This window comes from Vicugna pacos, chromosome 9, assembly GCF_048564905.1.
Source record: "Vicugna pacos chromosome 9, VicPac4, whole genome shotgun sequence".
NCBI classification, from domain to species: domain Eukaryota; kingdom Metazoa; phylum Chordata; class Mammalia; order Artiodactyla; family Camelidae; genus Vicugna; species Vicugna pacos.
The window spans coordinates 14157822-14181267 of record NC_132995.1 but is presented as its reverse complement, the minus strand read 5'-3'; the positions used below and the strand labels follow the sequence as shown (position 1 = coordinate 14181267).

The window sequence follows — 23446 nt, the reverse complement described above, 5'->3', positions numbered from 1 at the left end:
CCATTCTTTCTGTCTGAGATAAGAGAGAACAGCCACTGTCTCTGGCTTTTTCCCTACTTGGTTCAGTCTGTCCTCTGGTCTTTGCTTATGCACTGGAATTGGAGTTTAGCTGTCTTACTTTTATTGAAGATGTACTTTCTTTTTCTGTTTCTTCTTCATGTTTGCAGAGAGGAGAAGAGACAGAGATGTTTAGTTCCACCATATTGAAACAGTGAAGTCCTCTTCTATATTTATCCTGTGGATCACCTTCTTGGAACTTTCTTCTTTGCTCCTCTCTAAAGGATTCTGATTTCTCCTTAGTTCCTGTTTATTGTTCATTTCTTATTCCCTTATGAACTGTTTTACATGGCTCCTTTTCTCCAGCCCTCACTGAACATTATACATAACGGTTCTAATTACATAGAGACTCCTTTTTCCTTTATGATATAGGTGTGTTCATATCTTTGGGTCAGTATATAACTGCAGAAATGACAAGATTGGAATATGTTGTCTTTAATGTCTCCAGTATTGTGAAACTCTTCACAACTTTGCCTTGAAGTGTGCCTTTTATGAGTGCTCTTACCTGTCTTGGTTCTAGAAGTTGTTTAACTTTGATCTCAGTTTCTAATGAATGGTCCCCAGCATTTCCAGCGTAAATAAATCCTTCCCCATCTCTGAGCTAACTTGCTGCTTTCATCTACTGGAGTGACTTGGTGTCTAAAAACATATAAGACAGTACTATGTTATAGTATATATTTTCAGACTTTGATGTCTGAGACTTAAGTTATTAACTCACCAACAGAAAATAAGTCTGTATCTTACTCTTTATGTAAATGATTCATGAATTGATTAATGTAGAGCTATATTTAGAGAGATTTTTCGTATTGTTTTTGTTGTTTTAAAATACTTGCAGAACTTCAAAGTAAGTGCAGAAGGATTCAGTTAGAGTTTTAAAAAAAAGACAGCAGAACCACATGAAATATTGTTGAAATCTTAAATTACATGTGAGGCATTTATTTAGTAAATGAATGAATCAGACAGAGAATACCTTAAAAGTTTTAAGAGAAGGGCTGTAGAAGGAGTAACAAGATCGAGAAAGTATTTGTTTGTTCCTTTGTTTGTTTTAAAGAGGGCTTAAAGCTGTTTTCCTGTTAAGATCTGTAGATCTTAAGACTTACTTAGGAAATGAAAAAAAATAACAAAAGATTTGGAGAGTAAAATTAACATGACATATTTGTGGAGTAAAATTATAAGCATGTCTGATTGTAAAGGATTAGTGAAATACCTGGTGGGTTATCTAGTATAGAGTCAGAGAGTTCCAATCTTTGTCTGCTTTCAGGACCTCTTTTATGTTTTTTTGTTTTGTTTTGTTTTGTTTTGTTTTTTACATTTTTTATTGATTCATAATCATTTTACAGTGTTGTGTCAAATTCCAGGGTTCAGCACAATTTTTCAGTCATTCATGGACATATACACACTCATTGTCACATTTTTTTCTCTGTGATTTATCATAACATTTTGTGTATATTTCCCTGTGCTATACAGTGTAATCTTGTTTATCTATTCTACAATTTTGGAATCCCAGTCTATCCCTTCCCACCCTCTACCCAGCACCCCCCCCCCCCCCGGTAACCACAAGTCTGTATTCTCTGCAGGACCTCTTTTATGTTTTTAAATGTTGTTGGCAATTTAACTTTATCCCTTCTTTAACCACTGAAGCTGTAGTTTTGCCTTTTGCCTGGTTACATCTAACTTGGCAGCAAGGTTACAATAGTTACCAGCAGATGCTTGTAAGATAACTGAATATAAAGGTTTAAAAATATCCAGTTATCTGAATTTTCAGTAACCCACATCTGATGGAACTCCAACAGTATGGAAAACCAACATAGAGCCAATGATACAGAAAAGAATATTATCATTTTGGTAACAGTATGTGAGCCATGATGAAAGAACAAAAGCAGAACACAACAGGATTTGATGGTTGCTGTGTACATCTTACTGCATCTTATGTTGGTTTGTGTCACTTTGAGAAATACTGGGATTGATCATGTGTTGAGACAGATGCATGTGTTGTGAATCAGAATTCACCTGTTTTAAAGATACTTATTAACCTTTCCCTTAAGGATTTTAGCAGCCATTGATGATTATTGCCTAGATCCATTATTTTATTAGAGGTTCCTTCTGCTTTTATCAGCTGAAATTCTCCAGTAAAGAACTCTCATCAATTATGTGATTGCCCTGATATATGTATCTGCAGACCAAGAAAGATAAATACTCAATTTATTTTTCACTGCTTATTTTGTTATCATTGACATACTGTTACTACTGAGCCAAGATACGGCTGTTAATTACATATCTTTGTATTACTTGTTATCATTTCTAGAATTACTACTTAGCTAATTTTTCTGCTTGCTTTGTTTTTTAATCTATTTTTAATTTTACTGAGCTCTTAAAATCTTTATTTAAATAAGGAATCCATGAATGTCATTAGTTTACTTCATGTTGATATATGAATGGATAAGAAGGAAATTCTAAAATTCTTACAGTTAACACATCTGTGTTGCTCTTTGAGTACGAGACATAGTGTATTGTAATGGTTAGATTAGCACCTAGGAGTGTTTTGTGGAGTCCAAAAGCCAATTCTGTGGATCTCTTCCTATCTCCTACCTGGAGGTACATGCCAGTACCTGTGAGGCTAGCCAACAGAAAGGAATTGGAGGTCTCACTATTCAATATATAAATGTTTGTATAATTCCTACTTTTTTTGTATGAAGCCTTTCCTCTGCATCTAGTTTACTTATTCCTATGTCTAGAGCCTCTGTGTTTCATTTTCTTCAGAAAGTGAGGCTTCCTTTTCCTGCTTGGATGGTGGACACATGGCTACTTCCTATGTGGACTCAGGGGTTGTGGTGTATTGGTGAGGGTTCAGTCATAGAGAAAAGAATCTATTCACTGGTGATTTAAGAAGGAAGGAATTTATGTGAAGGTATTAAATATCCCACAGAATTTGGGGGAGGACTGAAGGACAGACTATAGGATAAACCTTTAGGAATAAGTCTCAAAACCATACCATAGAAGTGAGCTGCTAAGTGAGTTCCTTTTCCCACTGTGATCAAGAAATTTCTTTTTATTGAACCAGGAAAATGCCTCTACAGCTTCCGTTTCTGTTGTAACATCACAAGCAAAATGCCCACTTTTTTTCCCTTTAAATTCATTTTTGAATTAAAATGCTGTATGGTGAATCTAAATCACATTCAGAACCCTGCATTCAAGTGTGTCTAGGAAATGTACTTCTAACTGTCTCATCCTTTGCAGGATGGGAAAACATAGGAGGTTGGAATAGATGTTACCTAAGCAGATCCATAATATCTGCCTCAGGGATCTGCTCCCTTTTCAGACTCTAGATTAATCCTCTTTTTTTCAGCCCTACTCTTATCTCTGCCTTTTGAGTAGCTGAATCCTCCAATTATTGAGCTTTTGCAGTGTCTTATTACCAAATCACTTTGTTGCTTGACATTTATATCTTGATAGCACAAAACTTGAATTTCTTAGCGCAGCTATCAGTTAACCAGTTCTCTATATGCCTTTTGTCTTCCATTATTTTGTTGAAATCTCTTGTTTACTCTTTTTACACTCCTAGTTCCTTTGCTCCTGTGGGTTTGAATCTTTATTCTTTTGCTGTCATTTTAATGTCATTTTAAATTTCCATTAAAATGACAGCAAAAGGATAAATGGCACAATCAATCCATTGTGTTAAACCACAAGTGTTACTTTTATCCTCTAGTCATTTGACTCCCTATCCAGTTATTTATGTGTTTGCTTTTTCATCTTAATCTATTCATTTTACTGATTTCTGCATTGTATAAGTACACTTTTAAATCAATCAAAGCAGCGTGGGCCTATTGGCAGTTTTCTCTCCATAATATTATCTATAGGAGTTAACTTCTCAAGTCTTAGGAACTAGGGACATTTGCACTTTAGATTTCTTTCGTATTTGGAGACTAGAGCCAACAACAGAGATCAACCCCACTTTAGGGAATTTCTGAAATGTTATCAATAGTGCAGTAGTAGGAAAATTCAAAAGTAATTTTTGGTCCTCCATTTTAGAAGTTTGGGAAGTTGATGAACAGATCAAGAAGCAACAGGAAACACTTGTGAGGAAAGTCACATGCATCTCCAAGAAAACTCTAATAAAGGAAAATGTCATTGAATGTAAAAAAGTTGCCAAGATATTTCCTCTGAGCTCAGACATTGTTACTTCAAGACAAAACTTCTATGAATGTGACTCTCTTGATAAGGGTTTTGAACATAATGTAGATTTACTTAGTTATGAGAAAGGCTGTATAAGAGAGAAAAGCTATGAGTGTAATAAGTATGAGAAACCATTTTACCATTGCTCATCCCATCTGGTAACCCCCTTTAAGTGTAATCATTGTGGACAAGACTTTAGTCATAAATTTGACCTCATCAGACATGAGAGAATTCATGCTGGAGAGAAACCCTATGAATGTAAGGAATGTGGAAAAGCTTTCAGCAGGAAGGAAAATCTTATTACACATCAAAAAATTCATACTGGAGAAAAACCATATAAATGTAATGAATGTGGAAAAGCTTTCATTCAGATGTCAAACCTCATTAGACACCAGAGAATTCATACCGGAGAGAAACCTTATGCATGTAAGGATTGTTGGAAGGCCTTCAGTCAGAAATCAAATCTCATTGAACATGAGAGAATTCATACTGGAGAAAAACCCTATGAATGTAAGGAATGTGGAAAATCCTTCAGCCAGAAGCAAAATCTTATTGAGCATGAGAAAATTCATACTGGGGAGAAACCTTACGCATGTAATGAATGTGGTAGAGCTTTTTCTCGAATGTCATCTGTTACCCTACATATGAGAAGTCACACAGGGGAGAAACCCTATAAGTGTAATAAATGTGGAAAAGCCTTCTCTCAGTGCTCAGTATTTATTATACATATGAGAAGTCATACAGGTGAGAAACCCTATGTATGTAGCGAATGTGGGAAAGCTTTCTCTCAAAGTTCATCCCTTACTGTACATATGAGAAATCATACAGCTGAGAAACCCTATGAATGTAATGAATGTGGAAAAGCCTTCAGCCGGAAAGAAAATCTCATCACACATCAGAAAATTCATACTGGAGAGAAACCTTATGAATGTAATGAATGTGGGAAAGCTTTTATTCAGATGTCAAACCTCATTCGACACCAGAGAATTCATACTGGTGAAAAACCCTATGCATGTACAGTATGTGGGAAAGCCTTTAGTCAGAAATCAAATCTCACTGAACATGAGAAAATTCACACTGGAGAGAAACCCTATCATTGTAATCAGTGTGGAAAAGCTTTCAGTCAGAGGCAGAACCTCCTTGAGCATGAAAAAATTCATACTGGAGAAAAACCATTTAAATGTAATGAATGTGGTAAAGCCTTCTCTCGAATCTCTTCGCTTACTCTTCATGTTAGAAGTCATACAGGGGAGAAACCCTATGAATGTAATAAATGTGGAAAAGCCTTCTCTCAGTGCTCATTACTTATTATACATATGAGAAGTCACACTGGAGAGAAACCCTTTGAATGTAATGAATGTGGGAAAGCATTCTCTCAAAGAGCATCCCTTTCTATCCATAAGAGAGGTCACACAGGTGAGAAACGCCGAGTATACTAAATGAATAAAGACCTCTTAAATTCAACCCATGCTTTCCTTAACTTTAAAAATCTTGGCATAATCTCAAAAAATGAACCAGATCTTTATGAAAAAAAAATGTAAAGCTTTATTGAAGGGCAAAAGAGTAAATGGAGAGAAATATGATGGATATAGATGGAAAAACTCAGTATCATAAAATGCCAGAACTCCCCAAGTTAATCTGTAGACCTAACAGAGTTCCAAACATCTAAGAAGAATTTGCCAGGATCTTTTAAAAAATCTAAAATTCATGTGAAATAAAAGTCTATGGATTGTTGAGATGATTTTGAAAAAGAACAGAGAGGACACACCTTCTACCATATACTACACATTTTACGAAGTTATGGTTATAAAATAGTGTGAGATATTAGTGCATTAATGGGTAAGTAAAAACATTTTACAGAATGTAAGTAACTAATGAATATATGTGAACTTGGTGTGTATTAGACATGACATCATGAATCAGTAGGAGGATGACGGCCTTGTCAGTGAAAATTGTTGGAGTATTTGAATCTCCATATTGAGGGAAATAAAATTACATACAATCTTGCAATATATAAAGAAACAGAATTCCAAAGGATTTGAACACTGAAATGTGAAAAGCCAAACTCCAAACTTTTTGGAAGGAAATAACAGGCTATTGTCTATGACTTTGAAGCAGGGAAGCTTTTTTTTTTTTTTAAGACAGAAGGACCCTGCAGTTTCACTTCTGGATGTACCTCCTAAAGAAACTCATAAATATGTGTAAGAAATACATATAACTGAATTGAAAACAACCTATATAACAGAGGGGTAATGGATGAATAAAATGTGATATATTCAAACAACAGAATAGTATACGGCAGATAAAAGCAGTGAACTTGATCTGTATTGTGTAACATGGGTAGTTATCTGAAATAATGTTGAGTGAAAAAAAGAAATCAAGATCCAGATGAAACATACTGTATGGTAACATTCATGTAAATTGGAATGAAATCACAAAGAATAGAACTATGTTTTTATTATTGATATTTGTATGTAAAACTATTTAAAATGGATTAAAAGGATGCATACCAAATTGTTGATAGTGTTGTCTCTGGCAGGAGATTAGACTGAGGGTGTTGATCAAAGGAGACTTTTAGCTTTACTTGTAGTTTTCATGCCTTAAAAAAAGATTGATAGCATATAAAATAAATCTTAAAAGTTAATGAAATATGATGGTGATACGGCTGTCTTGACTAGTAGTGTTTTTGTAGTTATTTCTCAGAATGTATAGGCTAGGGGCAACTATGCCCAAGGAAGAAAACATTATAATGGATCCATATGCCCTATCAGATGGTGGACTATTCTGTTAAGAATAGCTCCAGAAAATTAGTAATTAGAAGTGATAGTGCTATTTACTATATAATATGAAATTAGCATATTTTATCAATCCTATGATGCCTTTTTGTTCACATTTTAACATTTCTGAAATTAGGACTCAACTTTCAAGCCATTATGACTCAGATTCAAGAAAGTGTATAATTATTTATTAAACACTTGAAAATCAGAGGGCAATCTGATAAATCAAAAATGATTTTATTTACTGTTTTAGGCATTATGGTCCCTACTTTCTCAGTGTGTCTTGCGTTATTTGACAACTGATTTGTTGGAGTCATAGCTAACTAATTAGTAATGTGCTTAGAGTCATTGTGGAAAGAACCAGATTTTCCTGACAAATTGACTGCAATATTAGTTTTCTTCCCTTGTAAATTTCTATACAAGCAGGATAAGCATTAATATCATGGTTAATTATTACAATATTTTGAAACAAGAAAACCTTTTATTTTCCTGAGGTGCCCATAAGCAATTATGTAAAATTGCTTCACCCTTAACCTACAGATCATTTTATTTCTTCTACAACCCTTGATTTACACACCTATGTAATTTCAGCTGGAAGCAGTATTCACAGAGTTCCTCTAAAAGGATCTCATGCTGTGGAACAATATATGAACCAACTCTTACTTCAGATAATTTTTTTTATTATCCCATCTCTGTAATATTACTTAATATAGAGAAGACTGTTATTGCCTTTTTAAAAAAGGAGATTATGATTGGGGATGTCAATCAAAAGGAATCTTTAGCTTTGAATATTTGAGTGTCAGCTGCATCTGAAGCTGATTTCACAAAACTAAAACTTCCTCAAACTGAAGTTGTGAGGTACAAGCGTGACTAATACCAGCTTTGGCTTTAATTAGCAATTTTTAAGATTATCAGTGATTTATAATTGTAAATAGGCACTGATTTTTGTGAAATCAGAAATTTTCCAAAACTTAAATATCTAAATGAATGTTGTCATTTCATAAGCTCTTCTTTTATGGTTTTGTGCTAAGGCCAATTTTGGTAGCACACTTAATTTTTGTATACTTTTAAAAAATAGTTTTCAAAGTTTGCATGTGTTACCTACACAACAAAACCTGTGTAAATATTTTTTTAGTTGCAAAATTTTTTTTTTTGTCTAAACTGTCACTTTTCACTCTGATTGTCTTCTTCACGTTTTTTTACTTGGCTCATATCTCATTTAAATCCTAGGCCCCTTTCTTTACATAGCTTTGGAGTCAACAGAAAAGTTTTAAATTTCACTTACCTTTTATAAGGACCACCTTAGGTGCCTCCTTTTAGCCTCTCACACTAAGAATGGTTGTGCTTATTGGATGAGATAAAGTGCCTGAGAGTATACCTGAATCTCAAGTCTAGGAAGGCTCTTTTCTTGACTATGTGTTAACAAGAAGATGATCTAGTCTCCGTAACTTAATTTTTTTTCCTGCCTTAAGGAGTAGAAATAAGGTATAAGTGGCTGAGATAATGACTGAAAAAATCATTAATCAAATCACGATAAATGCCTCTCTACTTGGACACACACGAACTACTGCCTGGAGAATTTCCATTCTAGGTTTCAGCCGCAATAGAAAAACGGTCTGGAGGTTCCTTAAAAAACTAAAAATAGACTTACCATATGATCCAGCAATCCCACTCCTGGCATATATCTGGAGAAAACTCTTAATTCAAAAAGATACATGCACCTTATTGTTCATAGCAGCACTATATACAATAGCCAAGACATAGAAACAACCTAAATGTCCATTGACAGATGAATGGATAAAGAAGATGTGAGATAGATATAGATACAGATATAGATAGATAGATATATAATGAAATACTACTCAGCCATAAAATATGAAATAATTCCATTTGCAGCAACATGGATGGACCTAGAGATTATCATACTAAGTGAAGTAAATCGGAAAGAGAGAAATACCATATGGTATCACTGACATGTAGAATTGAAAATATGACACAAATGAACTCATTTATGAAATAAGACTCACAGACATAGAAAACTTATTGTTACTAACAGGGAAAGGGGGTTGAGGGAGGGATAAATTAGGATTTGGGGATTAGCAGATACAAACTATATAAAATGAACAACAAGGTCCTACTGTATAGCATAGGGAACTATATTCAATATCCTGTAATAAACCATAATGAAAAAGGAAAATAGATTTGGACTTAACTTGAAGTTTGCTGATACTAAAGATGAGGAAAGAGAGACAATGGATAACTTCTACATTTTTGTGGAGAGCAACGGCTTCATGAATGGTCACTATTTGCTAAAAGTGCAGCAGACTCGGGGGAAACATTTTGTGATAAAGATTAGAAGAAGAAATTGAGATCTGTTGTGGACATTCTTTTAGCTTATATTTCCCAGAAGCAGACCTTAAGATGAGGATTTCTATGCAAGTGATTTATTAAGGAAGTGCTCCCAGTAGGAAGGGTGAAGGCATAAAGGAAGCAGGACAGAAAGAAAGAAATCAAGGGTGTGATCTCAGCTGTCATCCTGCCATGGGTCATTTCAGCTTGATTGCTAAGGGAACTCTAGAGTCAATGTAAGCTATGCTTCCGAGTTGTCAAGACTCCTACCTCATTGTGCTGCCAGCTGCTGAGGATCTCAGCTGCTGACGACTCACAGCTAGGTTTCTCTGCAAACTGGTCTCAGATGAAGAGAGCTGCATTGTGCAAGGTTATACTGTCTCCCCAAGGGCAATTTAGAACAAGTTCAAAGAGCTGTTCCAGTCCTAGAGCTCCCCAAAAGATTGCAGCTGCATCACAGTTCAACTTCACCTTTCACCCAATCCTGCTTCCTTCATTTTCTACAGATATTCCCAAAAGCCCTTCCTAATAAAACTTATCAAAAATTTTCATCTCAGGCTGTTTCACAGGGAACCTGACCTATGACGGTGGGATATTTTGCAGCAGCAAGTCTCAAATTGAAATAAAAATTTTAAATTCATTTAAAAATGAATAAAATCACATATTAACATAAATAACATTTTTATAAAAAATAATTATTTTCCAAAACAAAAATACTTAATGAGAAGAGTGGCATCATTATACAATTTTGCAAATATCTTTAATGGTTTAATGGAAGACAGCTGGGTTGTCATATCTGCATTCATTCTGTAACAATTTCACATGTTATATAGACAGGGAAACTCTACTGCACACTCATGAGAGAATGAGAATGAAAAAGGAAAGAGTCTTGGAATTACTATGAGAATAATTTTGACCTAAGGGACCCCTAAGGATGCTCTGACCACTCTTTTAAGAACTGCTGTTTTGACATCTGGCCTAGTCTCTTCAAAACTCATTGTTATGGACTAAAAAGCTGTGAAGGGAGGGGGAACGAGGAGAGGTACTGGCATTCTACTTAATAATATAGTGGCCTTGGATGGATGAAAAGAAAGAATAGCCGCCAAAGAAAATGTTAAAATGTGGGTAAATAGAAATATTGACAGTGGAACAAAATAGCACAATTGACTTTACAGCATTAAAAACAACAATAAAATTACTGGAAAACAATGGCATATAATTCACAGGATTGGAGTGAGTTTGATTCAAAGTATTTCAGATCCCTTTAATGTTAAAGATAATGTTTTGAGATACACATTTAGTAGAATGTAAGAGATCCCAAATAACAGTACCTTAAAATAAGATTAAAAAATGATTTTTTTTATCCTCACATTTAATAGTCTGCAGTCAGGTAGTATAGAACTGGTACAGATTCTCTTGTATTCCATCACCCCCACATTCAAAGGAGCCATCACATTCACATCCCAGGGAGCCAAATAGAGGAGGGGGGAAATTTAAGGACAGATAAATGAAGTTGCACATATCACTTTCCTTCACATCCTCCTGGCTAGCACTTAGTAACAAGGGCAGACATAGCTGCAGGGCCAGCCAGGAAATTACTAAGACTTATAACATCCAGCACTGGTGATGATTCAAGTTAGTGAATACTGAATCATTGCTGGTGAGGATGAGAAATATATGACTTTCAGAAATTAAAGTTTTACTACCTATTAAAAAATCCAAAACTTCTGGTTGCAGCTCTGATATTTAAGGAACTTGGAAGTCGTCACTCCTATCCTTACAACAAGGGGGAAAAGCTAAACAAACAAAATCAATGCCTTCTCTTAAATCCATCAAGAATTGAGGTCACAGAGAAAACCACCATCCTGAACTGTGGAGAGGTGGAAAAATATAGATAACAGCCAAAATCAGCTTATCTGGAGCAAAAGCCACTGGAGTCATAAACTATTAGGAACATTTATATGATAATTTTTTTTCTTTTTTGAAATCTCTTTTTCTTATTGAAGTACAGTCAGTGATAATGTGTCAATTTCTGGTGTACAGCACAATGATAATTTTGATGAACTGCTGAAGGTGAGTGTGAATTAGCTTGAGTATGAGACTCTCTGGGGGCCCAACCTTAGGGGACCCCCACATTTAATGGGTTTTACCTCTAAGGAACCCCACCCCCTCATTTTTGGGGCAGGGGAAGGGGCAAAGCAACCTTTTAAAAGTGTTCTCTATAACAAAGGCCTGCTCTCCTAAACAAATGACATTATCAAAGCCTTATTTCCTTAAGGGAAGGGCAATTAGCTAATGCCAGCACACCCCCCCCCCAACCTTCCTGTCTCACTGAAAGGGAAAAGGGGAATAAAAGGATGAGAAATACTTCAGAAGTATTCAGACCCACTAAAAAATGAGATTTGTTTATTTCTTCCCCCACCCCTTAGCACTACATCAGTAGGGCTTCTGTATAGTAACAGTGGATTGCAATGGAAAGAGCCGCAAGGTACAGACGCAATTTAAGAAGATCTTAGGGAAACCCAAAGACAACTGGGTGGTGGGGTGAACAAAGATACTAGGGGAGACTGAAGCCTCTGGAAGCTATAGCTGTAGCAAAGATTAAACATGGTCCGGCTACTGGCCATATTTACATAAAATCTCACACTAAGTTGTACTTACTTCAGTTTATGTTACCCAATACATCATATCCAGCTTTAAACAAACAATTTCAAGCTATACTAAAAAGGCAAGAAAAAGTGATTTGAAGAGGTGAAGCAAGCATTAGAACCAGATATGACCAGATTTCAGAATTATCAGATAGGAAATTCAAAATAACTGATTAATATGTCGAAGGACTCTAATGGAATATGTAGACAATATACAAAGTAGTTGCATAGTGTAAGCAAAGAGATGAAAACACTAACAAAAGATCAAAAGAAAATGCTAGAAAGCAAAGAACACCTTTGATAGGTTCATCAGTAGACTGAATATAGTCAAAGAATCAGTGAGCTTGGAGGTACATCAATAGAAGTTTATCAAACTGAAATGTAAAGAGAAAAAATGAAAGAATGATTTCAAAACAAAATAAAACCAGAAAAGAATATCCAAAAACTGTGGGAAAATGACAACAGGTGTTACATAAATGTAATTGGAATGCCAGAAGGAGAAGAAAGAGGTAAAGGAGAAGAAATATTTTTAATAGTAATGGGTGTGAATTTTTCAAAATTAACACCAAATCACAGATTCAGGAGGCTCAGGAAACACCTAGCAGGTGAAATACCAAGAAATCTACACCTATGTACAGTTGACCCTTGAACAATGCAAGGGTTAGGGGCACTGACCCCTCCAGAGCAGTCAGAAATCCGCATACTGCTATCTGCTTTAAAAACAAAGGAACTGAGAAATGACTCACCCAAGGGCAGGAAGCTGAAACAGTTTGGATAGAATCAGGACTCTAACCCTAGTTCTTTTTTTTTTTTTAATTGAAGAACAGTCAATTACAATGTGTCAATTTCTGGTGTACAGCACAATGTCCCAGTCATGCATATACACACATATATTCATTTTCATGTTCTTTTTCATTAAAGGTTATTACAAGATACTGAGTATAGTTCCCTGTGCTATACAGATGAAATTTGTTTTTAAATCTATTTTTATATATAGTGGTTAACATTTACAAATTTTGAACTCCCAAATGTATCCCTTCCCACTCCCTTTCCCCCAATAACCGTAAGATTGTTTACTGTCTGTGAGTTTGTTTCTGTTTTGTAGATGAGTTCATGTCCTCTTTTTTTCTTTTTTTTTTTTTAGATTCCACATATGAGTGATATCATAAGGTATTTTTCTTTCTCTTTCTGGCTTACTTCACTTAGGATGATGATCTGCAGGTACCATCCATGTTGCTGCGAATGGCATTATTTTATTATTTTTTATGGCTGAGTAGTATTCCATTGTATAAATATACTACAACTTATTTGTCCAGTCATCTGTCAATGGACATTTAGGTTGCTTCCATGTGTTGGCTATTGTATATAGTGCTGCTATAAACATTGGGGTGCATGTATCTTTTCGAATTAGAGTTCCCTCTGGATATATGCCTAGGAGTAAGATTGCTGGATCATATGGTAAGTCTATTTTTAGTTTTTTGAGTAATCTCCATTCTGTTTTCCATAATGGCTGCACCAAACTGCATTCCCACTAGCAGTATAGGAGGGTTCCCTTTTCTCCATACCCTCTCCAGCATTTATCATTTGGTGACTTTTTAATGATGGTTATTTTGGCTGGTGTAAACTAATAATACCTCATTGTAGTTTTGATTTGCATTTCTCTGATAATTAGTGACATTGAGCATTTTTTCATGTGCCTTTTGGCCATTTGTATGTCTTCACTGGAGAATTGCTTATTTAGGTCTTCTGCCCATTTTTGGACTGGGTTTTTTGGGGTTTTTTTGTTGTTGTTATTAAGTTGTATGAGCTGTTTATATATTCTGGAAATTAAACCTTTGTCAGTCGCATCATTTGCAAATATTTTCTCCCATTCCATAATCATTTTGTTTTACTTATGGTTTCCTTTGCTGTGCAAAAGCTTAAAAGTTTAATTAGGTCCCATTTTTGATTCCACATATTGTGATCTCTAATCAAACACAAACCTTTCCCCACACTTAATTTAAAGACCTATAAAATGAAAATAAAAGTGGTATATTTATTGAAAATAATCTGTGTGTGAGGGCACCTGCACAGTTTGAACCTGTGTTGTTCAAGGGGCAGCTATATATCATATTGAAACTGGAGAAAACCAGAAACAAAGAGAAAAATCTTCAAAGAAGCCAGGATGAGACACCTTAACTATGGAGGAACAAGGATAAGAATTACATTGGGCTTCTCTTCAGAAGCCATGTATAAGCATGAAGAGAATGGAGTGAAATATCTAAAGTGTTAAGGGGAAACCTAGCATTCTATAAAGCTACAGTAGTCAAAATAGTATGGTGCTGGCACAGAAATACACAGGTAGGTCAATGGAACAAAATAGAGAGCCCAGAAATAAATGGCATGAAATAAGTCAATGGCATGAAAACAAAGAGAGGAACATTCTAGATTAAAAGAGAATTAAACTATAGGATTCAGAAAATTTAGCTCCAATAAAAGTAAACTAAATTTTAAAATAAATGAATAAATAGACTTGAGAGACGTAACAATCAAACACAATGTGTAGACCCTGTTTGGATCCTATTTTGATAAAACCAATGGCAAAAAGATATTTGGGAGTGTCGTATCATCTTACCACATTTTTCTGATGACTAATGATGTGAAGTACCTTTTAGATATCTTCATTTGTGAAGTGCCTGTTATAGTCTGTTGCCCATATATTTATTGGATTATCTGTCTTTAATTTGTGGATATATATTCTGGATATGTATCCTTTGTCAGATGTATGCATTGTCTTCTTCCAGTGCCTTGATTTTTTTAAATTCTTATTTTTATTGAAGTATAGTCAATTTAAAATGTTAGTTTCAGATGTACAGCAAAGCAATTCAGTTACACATAAATATATTTTTTTCAGATTCTTTTCTATTACAGCTCATTACAAGAAATTGAATATAGTTCCCTTTGCTATACAGTAGGTCCTTGTTGTTTATCTGTTTTATATATAGTAATGTGTATCTGTTAGTCCCAAGCTCCTAATCTGTTCCTCCCCCAACCCCTTCCCCTCTTGGTAACCACAGTTTGTTTTCTTTATCAGTGAGTCTATTTCTGGAAAATCTGAGGGAGACAAAACAGAGGGGAGAGAGGAAATGAAGGAAGGATCAGTGTTATTTTAAGATTGAAATAAACTTTAGGGATTTATGAAGGCTTCAGACACTTAAAGTCAAATAAATGCAGTAAAAAAAGACACATGGCCTACATTAAAATTATTTTTATGTAGCTATATAAAATTGTGTTGAGTATTAAACCTGCCAAATTGAATTTGAGAGACATTTGATTATAAATACTAACTTTGACATTGTAGTTCTCATGTTTTAAAGCCTACACGTTTCAAAAAATTGAGGTATAGTTTACATATAATAAAATATAAAAATCTTAAGTATGCATCATATGCATATAACTATATAATGCACATGATATGTGATCTCACCCACATCAAGATGTAGAATATTTTCCGTTCCCTCCGAAAGTTCCCTTGGCTCCTTCCCAGACAATAACTACTGTCCTCTTCTGAGGTAATCACTCTTTTGACTTCCATCTCCATAGATTAGTTCTGCTTGTTTTAACACTCCATGTAAGTGGATTCATATGTCTTTGGCATCTGGCTTCAGTTGCTCAGACATCTATGCTGTGTGTAGAAGTTTGTTTAATTGCTGAATAAGGGTAGATACCACAGTTTGTTTATCCAATCACCTGTTGATGAATATTCAGATTATTTCCAGTGTGGGACTATTACAGATAAAGCTACCATGAACATATGTGTACAAGTCTATATATAGATCTATGTTTTCCTTTCTCTTGGGTAAATACCTAGGAGTGGGTTGGCTGGGTCCTATAGAAGGTATGTGTATGAAAGTTCTTAATTTTTGATACTGTTAGTCCAGCCTCAGTGGTTTCATTTTCTTAGCTTGGCAAGCCATGGAAATATTAGCCACAGTGGCAATTTCAGCTGACAATTTTGTGACCAACAAATACAGATGAACATCAGCTGCGCCGGGCTTTGGGCAGAGCGCCAGTGCAAAAGTCAAGGCAAGATTCAGCAGCTGTTTCAGGGGCATAATTAATAACTGTCTTAGTGTTCCCGGATAACCAGCTGCTCTTTCTCCTCGAACTAAATTTGCCAACTGAGAGCAACATTAGCAGCCATTTCATGTAATAATATCAGTATAGCCTGTGGTAAATGAACTTGGCAGAGAGCGGCCCCACGACCGAAGCCCCACTCCAAAGTCGTTTCTTACCATCGAGATGATACCTCTGCATGAATCAGAGGCCCAAGTCACATACAAATTTGTTATATTAGCCTCAACTTTTGTGTAATTTTACTTTTTTGCTGCATGTTAGATAGTAACTTTCTAAGATCTCCTGGTATCTAGCATGCAAGTGTGATTTCTGCTATGTCTGGGAGTTCCTTACAGGGACTAAAACTGAGGGCACAGAATAAGCCATAAGTGTTATCTGAAATATGAGGCACCTGAACTGGTCTTGATATTTAAATAAAAATGATTAAGTGAAGGTAGACGTAAGAGGTGGCTGAGCTTATAGCAGAAGACAAATAAGATGTGTCCCCATGGGCTGACTGATGGCCCCAGTGTTAGAGGTGGAAGAGGGGTACCTGTGAATAAAAGAATTTATCTTTTGCACTCTCTTAGTTAGGACCTGGTCTGGTCTTTAGTTATTTGGGGATATATAAATGTTACAGGAGGGAGATTACAGCTGCTCTTGAAATTTTCATTAAAGATATAAATGTGATCTTATTTTATTTCTTTGGTCATGGTAACTAGAATACAGAAAATTACTTAGCTATTTTTTCAAAAAAGACTAAATATCCCATCCTATCCTTTGTCTTTTAGAGTAGTGCTTCTCAAATTGTGGTGAAAGACAAGGTTTTTTTTCTTTCTTTATTTAAAATTTGCAACCTATTACAGACCAAGACTTTTGGAAAATATAATTAACATAAGTTTCATGAAAAGTAAAAAAGACATACTAACACAAGCCCTAATTTTTAAATTTTTATTTTCAAGTGACAGAAAATTAGATTTTCATAAATATAATCAGAATGAACATAATAGAGAGAAAGAAAATAGCATTAAACAGGTTGTGTTGTTCATTAAAGTGTGCAGGGGTGATTCAAAATTACTATTACACTCATAACTTTGTGTAGTTCTGTGATCATAACCAAAGAAAATATGCAAGAAATAGCAATTCTCCACACTGTGTCCTGTACGCACACTTTGAATGAACACTGTGTATAACCATTTTTAGAATTTCTACAACAAATGAGCTATTTAAGTTGCTGAGTAAGAACTTCCCTCTTCTGTGCTACCCAGCCTCCATCCACCTGCCACTCTTACCTCTGTCCACAGGCCCCGGAGTCTACGTTCTTTCTTCGACCCTGGTAATAAATGCTCTATTAAAGCATCACCAGCCTCTGCCATGTGCAGGCACGTCTCACCTTGGCCCTTTCTCACAGGTTTCAGCAGGGGCTCCTCCCAGGAGTGATTCCTGTTCCTGAGGCTTTGTCCTCTTACTTCCCTGCAAAGAATCTGATTTGCTGGTATCTGTGTCTCTAACAGTATGGATTTTGCCCAAGTTTTAAGCTCAGAATCATTAGATCTTTGCCTGAAATCTTCACTCTGGGGCCCAACTTCATATCTTTCCTGCAAGAAACCGGGTTTCTGGTGGTAGGTGTTTGTGTTATACACCAATATTTGATAGACAAAACAGACAGCCTCAGCTCACCTTTTCTTTTCTGATCTCCATTATAGATGTTGGAAGAATTCAATCTTTTATTTTGCAGCCTACCTTGTCACTAAGGGCAACTATATGTCATAAATTTGGCCAATGATATGTAAGCAGAAATATTTGGTGGTCAGGGGTGTTAGAAGGCATTTGCTTTCTTAATAAAAAGGGCTCAATCAGCTAGCAGAGTCTTTCACCTTAATTTTTGCCAAAAACAGAGACCAACCTTGAGTCCCTGATATGACACCATTCCGTGTTAGGACCAGCCTGATAGAAGGTCGATTACATTAGACCTTTCCATCTTGGATGGGGCAGAGATTCGTTCTCACAAGTATAGACACGTATTATCTTAGATTTCCTTTCCCTGCCTATAATGTTTCTACCGGCATCACTAACCACGGACTCGTAGGAGTCTTTATCCACCATTATGGCACCCTGCATAGCATTTTGTCTGAGCAAGAAACTCATTTCACAGCAAAGGAAGTACAGCAATGCATTCATGCCCATGGAATTAACTGGTCTTACCACATGCTCCGTCACCTGGAATCAGCTGGCACAACTGAAGGTGGGATGGCTTACTGAAGATTCAGTTACAGTGCCAGTTGGAGATGTCACTCTTGAAAGGCTAGAGTTCTGATTTACACGATGCAGTATATATTTTGAGTTGGTGACCATTATGGTCTCCACTGTAGCCAAAATACATGTTCCAGGAATGAAGAGGTGAAGTGAATGTGGCTTCTCCCACTAAGACACCTAATAACCCACCCCCAGAATTTGAGCTTTGCTGTTGTGTAGAGAGTAGCCCCCAAGGGGGCAATGCTTCCACCTGGGGACACACCACTGACACTTGGTCTATTGATTTGAAAGATGAGACTTAGCCTCTTAAACATATTGGGCTCCTTATACCACTGTGCCAATGGGAGGAGAGGGGGAAGTCAACCTAATGGCTGGAATGATGGATCCTAATTACCAAGGATGAAACAGCTTACTGCTATACAGTGCAGGTAAAGAGGGCCGTATCTGGAACCCAGCGGATTCTCTGGCACTCCTCTTAGTACTTTCATGCCTCGAAGTAAAGTTAATGGAAAAATGACAGCGATAAAAAGAAAAAAATACAGCATGATTGAAGACACAGAATCTTTAGGAATGAAGGTTTGAGTAACTCTACCAGGTAAAGAACCTAGGACATCTGAGGTTGTCACTGAAGACAATGGAAATACAGAATGGGTTGCTGAAGAAGGAAGCCATAGACATCAACTATGACCCATATCCAGTTAGACATGAGGGCTGTAGTAGCTCTGCATATTTTCTCTTTGTTTGTTGTGTGTGTTTATTTATATATACTAACCACTTTTTCCCTCTCTTCTCATTTTTATTTTATTTACAAGAAGCTTTTGGAGGTTAACTTTACAATTTATTCTCTAGGCAACAGAATATTCAGTGGGGCTGTAACTGAATCCCACTTTGGCTTGAGAAATAATTAATATACCAGAAATTAATTAATTAATTAATAATAAATACAGCTAGCTGTTGGGATTTTCTCATTTCCTTATTTTCTCTGTTGTGCATTTTCTTGTTTGGATAGCTGTGTCTTGCTAGATAGATGTGTAGAGCTGTTTTGTTGTTGTATGGGGGCTCAAATGTGTATTGAAAGGTGCTTAGAAACTGAGTAGCCAAAGGGGTCTACTGTGCCCATTATTATTGCCTCTCAGCTCCAAACTCACCCTTCGATACCTGCTCTGTGAATATGGACTGGATTTGTTAAACATTACTTTTTTAAAAATAGAATTAGAGTTGATTTGCAATGTTATGTTAGTTTCGGATCTACAGCAAAGTGATTCAAATATATATATATATATATACATATATATATATATATTTGAGATATATATATATATATATATATATTCTTTTTCAGATTCTTTGCCATTATAGGTTATTACAAGATACTGAGTATAGTTAGTAGTGTGTGTCTGTTAATCCCAAACTCCTAATTTGTTCCTCTCCCCCTCCCCTTTCTGCTTTGGTAACCATAAGTTTGTTTTCTTTTCTTATTTTGCATTTTTTTATTGAAGTATAGTCAGTTTACAATGTTGTGTCAATTTCTGGTATACAGTATAATGTTTCAGTCATACATATACATACATACATGCATTTTCATATTCTTTTTCATTATAGGTTACTATAAGATATTGAATATAGTTCCCTGTGCTATACATTATAAAGTTCTTCTTTATAGTTAGTAGTTAGTATCTGCAAATCTTGAACTCCTAGTTTATCCCTTCCCACCACTTTCCCCTCATGGTACCATAAGTTTGTTTTCTATGTCTTTGAGTCTATTTCAGGTTTGTAAATAAGTTCATTTGTGTCATTTTTTTAGATTCCACATGTAAGAGATACATGATATTTGTCTTTCTCTGTCTGACTTACTTTGCTTAATATGATAATCTCTAGATCCATCCATGTTGCTGTAGATGACATTATTTTATTCGTTTTTATGGCTGAGTAATATTCCATTGCGTATATATATATATATATATATATCTCACATCTTCTTTATCCATTCATCTGTTGATGGACATTTAGGTTGCTTCCATGTCTGGGATATTGTAAATAGTGCTGCTATGAACACTGGGGTGCATGTGTCTTTTAGAATTATAGTTTTCTCCAGGAATAGGATTGCTGGATCATATGGTAAATCTATTTTTAATTTTTTAAGGAACCTCCATACTGTTCTCCAAAGTGGCTGCACCAATTTACATTCCCACCAACAGTGTAGGAGGGTTCCCTTTTCTCCACACCCTCTCCAGCATTTATTATGTGTAGACTTTTTAATGGTGGCCTTTCTGACCGGTGTAGTTTTGATTTGCATTTCTTTGATAATTAGCAATGTTCAGCATCTTTTCATGTGCCTCTTGGCCATCTGGATGTCTTCTTTGGTGAAATGTCTATTTAGATCTTATGCCCATTTTTTGACTGGGTTGTTTGTTTTATTGATATTAAGCTGTATGAACTGTTTGTATATTTTGGAAATTCTTCCCTTGTCAGTCTCATCATTTGCAAATATTTTCTCCCGTTCTTTAGATTGTCTTTTCATTTTGTTGATGGTATCCTTAGCTATGCAAAAGCTTTTAAGTTTAATTACGTCCTATTTGTTTATTTTTGCTTTTATTTCCATTACTCAAGGAGATGGGTTGTAAACATTCTTTACAGTGAATATGATGTGAAGCTTTGTCAATAGAGGGCGCTGGAGAAGGAAGGTGGCATCTATTCTTGGTTCTGGTTGCTGTATTTTGCGTTTTCTTGCTCTTGCTTCATGGTCCATGGGTTGTTCGTGTCAGTGTATGTGTATGAGGACATTCAGGGATGCTCAACACTGCTGTGCTCCAGAGCATGCAGCCTCTTGGAAGTCTTGCAGACTTGTCCTGGACCCAGTGACCACCTTGCTGAGGCCCTTGCAATGAGACACTGTGTTCTCCAGACTTCATGCTCACAGGGGCATCCCAGCTCTCTTTGCATGCCTGCTGATCAGCTTTGGCTTGCATGTGCCTTGGAGGGCTGTTTCCTGGAGCCCTCGTGATATGGATACCATGCATCTCAGGCCTCATTCCTGCAGTGCTACGCCAACTCTCTTTGAGAACTTGGCAACCCAGCAAATTTCTCTGCCATCTGTTGGGCTGCAACCACATCTTCTCAAATGAGGTCTGAAACCCACTTCTGGGAGGGACTCCCAAGTTTGTCCTTCCTCAGCCCTAAATGACCCTTTTAAGTTCTTTGATGTCTTTGTAGTTATTCTATCACTGATTAATAATTCTTTATATTAAACTTCTGTTTAAATTCTGGTGCAGTTTTTGCTTTCTGATTGAACCCAAACTGATAAAAACTGAACATGCTGGTACAGAAAGCCCACTGTTATTCACCAAGACCCATCCACACTTAAGTTCTCCATGATACCCAACTCTTAAAAGTCTCGTAAGGCAGGATAGTTTGCTCTCTGCTTCCTTGACAGATCATAATCTCCACAATAAAGATTCTCAGCTTTCTCTCCTAAGCAGATGTTTCTGCCCATCAGTGTTCCTAGCAGATCATTGAGCATGCTGGAGAAACTCAACAACCTGGAGATGAGTATCTGTTTATGGTGATGTTGTGTTTTTGTGGAGTTAAATTCCAAAGTCAGGAACAAAATAAAAAATTAGTTGTATTCTAAATTATACTATAAAATATCTTAAATGGTTCTCAAGGCATATAACATGGTTTGATTATCTAACACTGAAGAAGAATATGTATATATGTGTCGATAATACATCATTAATATGCATATATAAAGTTCATATACAAAACATAATTTCATGATTCATATTACATGAAAGAGTAACACATATATATTAATCTATGTGAAAGGGTAACACATACCTTATATTAAATGTGCATATGATTGTTGGGAAATAGGAGATTCATGTGGTCCTAAGTTACCAGCCCTCAGATTACTCACCAAGTAGAAAAGAAAAAACGTAACTTTACAATTAAGATATTTGGCCATTACCACCTAAACTGAGTGATCGAATTTAGCATCACCAAGAGTGAAATGAGCTGACGTCATGTTTCTCCTGATATAACACAACAAGAGGACACTACATTGCCTTTGTCTAGTGTCCTTCATTGTCTATGTAGAGTCCTTACCAAATATGTTTAACCTGGATTTTACCATGAGGAAGTAACCAGACAAATCCAGAATGTAAGACATTCTTTGGAACAACTGAACTAGATTCCTTTTTAAAAAAATCAATGTTTAAAGAAAAGAAAAAGGTGGAGGGACTGTTCTAGATTAAAAGAAACTAGAGACATAACATCAAGTGTAATGCATGAACTTTGTGTCCTGATTACAGAAAACCCTATAGAAGACATTTGGGGGACATTTGGGAGAAACTGTGTGAATTGTGGAATTATTAATTTCCTTGACTCTGATCATGGTGTTGTGGTTAGAGGTACCTGGGATGTGCTACTGTGTTTACTGATGTGAGTGCGAGACAGTGTTTTGTGGTATGTGGTGATATATGTGTGATACACTGTGTTTAGTGGTGTGTGGTAAGAAAATGTCCTTGTTTTTAGGAGATACATGTTGACATATTTAGTACTCAAGTATAACGATACTTGAATTTATTTTCAAATGGGAGAGAAAGTTTACCAAACATGGCAAGTTGTTAACAATTGATGAATCCAGGGGATAGGCATGTAAAAGAGTTCTTTGTACTCTTGTTTCAGTGTTTCTGGAGATTTGAAAACTTTCCAAATAAAAAATTGAAGAAAATGTGCCTGTTAGATGCTTCCGCTCAACGATGTGGGAGAAATAAATTTGGGAGGGCACTGAGATGCTTAAGGATGTCTGCAAAGACCCCACTGGAACAGGAGAATTAGGCAACTAGGGAATTTGTTTCTGTAAGAGAAGAAATTTTTGGAGAAGGAATGCAGAATATCCTGGTTGGGGCCAAGGGTGGGTTGTGTGTGTGTGTGTGTGTGTGTGTGTGTGTGTGTGAAGTACCTCAGGAAGTAAGGCAGAAGGAGTAACTTATGGAGGACTTGGCTTTCTGATGAATGACAGGTCATTCCATCCTCCTTCTGCTCTGAAGGAAGATTTACTTATCCAGAGACTGGGGTCAGAAGTCTGAA

General features: G+C 36.0%; 1 protein-coding gene across 1 annotated transcript in view; it reads left to right on the top strand.

The window, feature by feature from the left end:
- LOC102540955 (uncharacterized) overlaps nt 1-23446 on the top strand; it is an 84736-nt gene that overhangs the window by 35914 nt on the left and 25376 nt on the right. Inside the window, exon 5 of the mRNA XM_072966411.1 lies at nt 4087-5668. Coding sequence (XP_072822512.1) covers nt 4087-5668 — 1582 coding nt within the window. The remainder of the gene's footprint in view (nt 1-4086; nt 5669-23446) is intronic.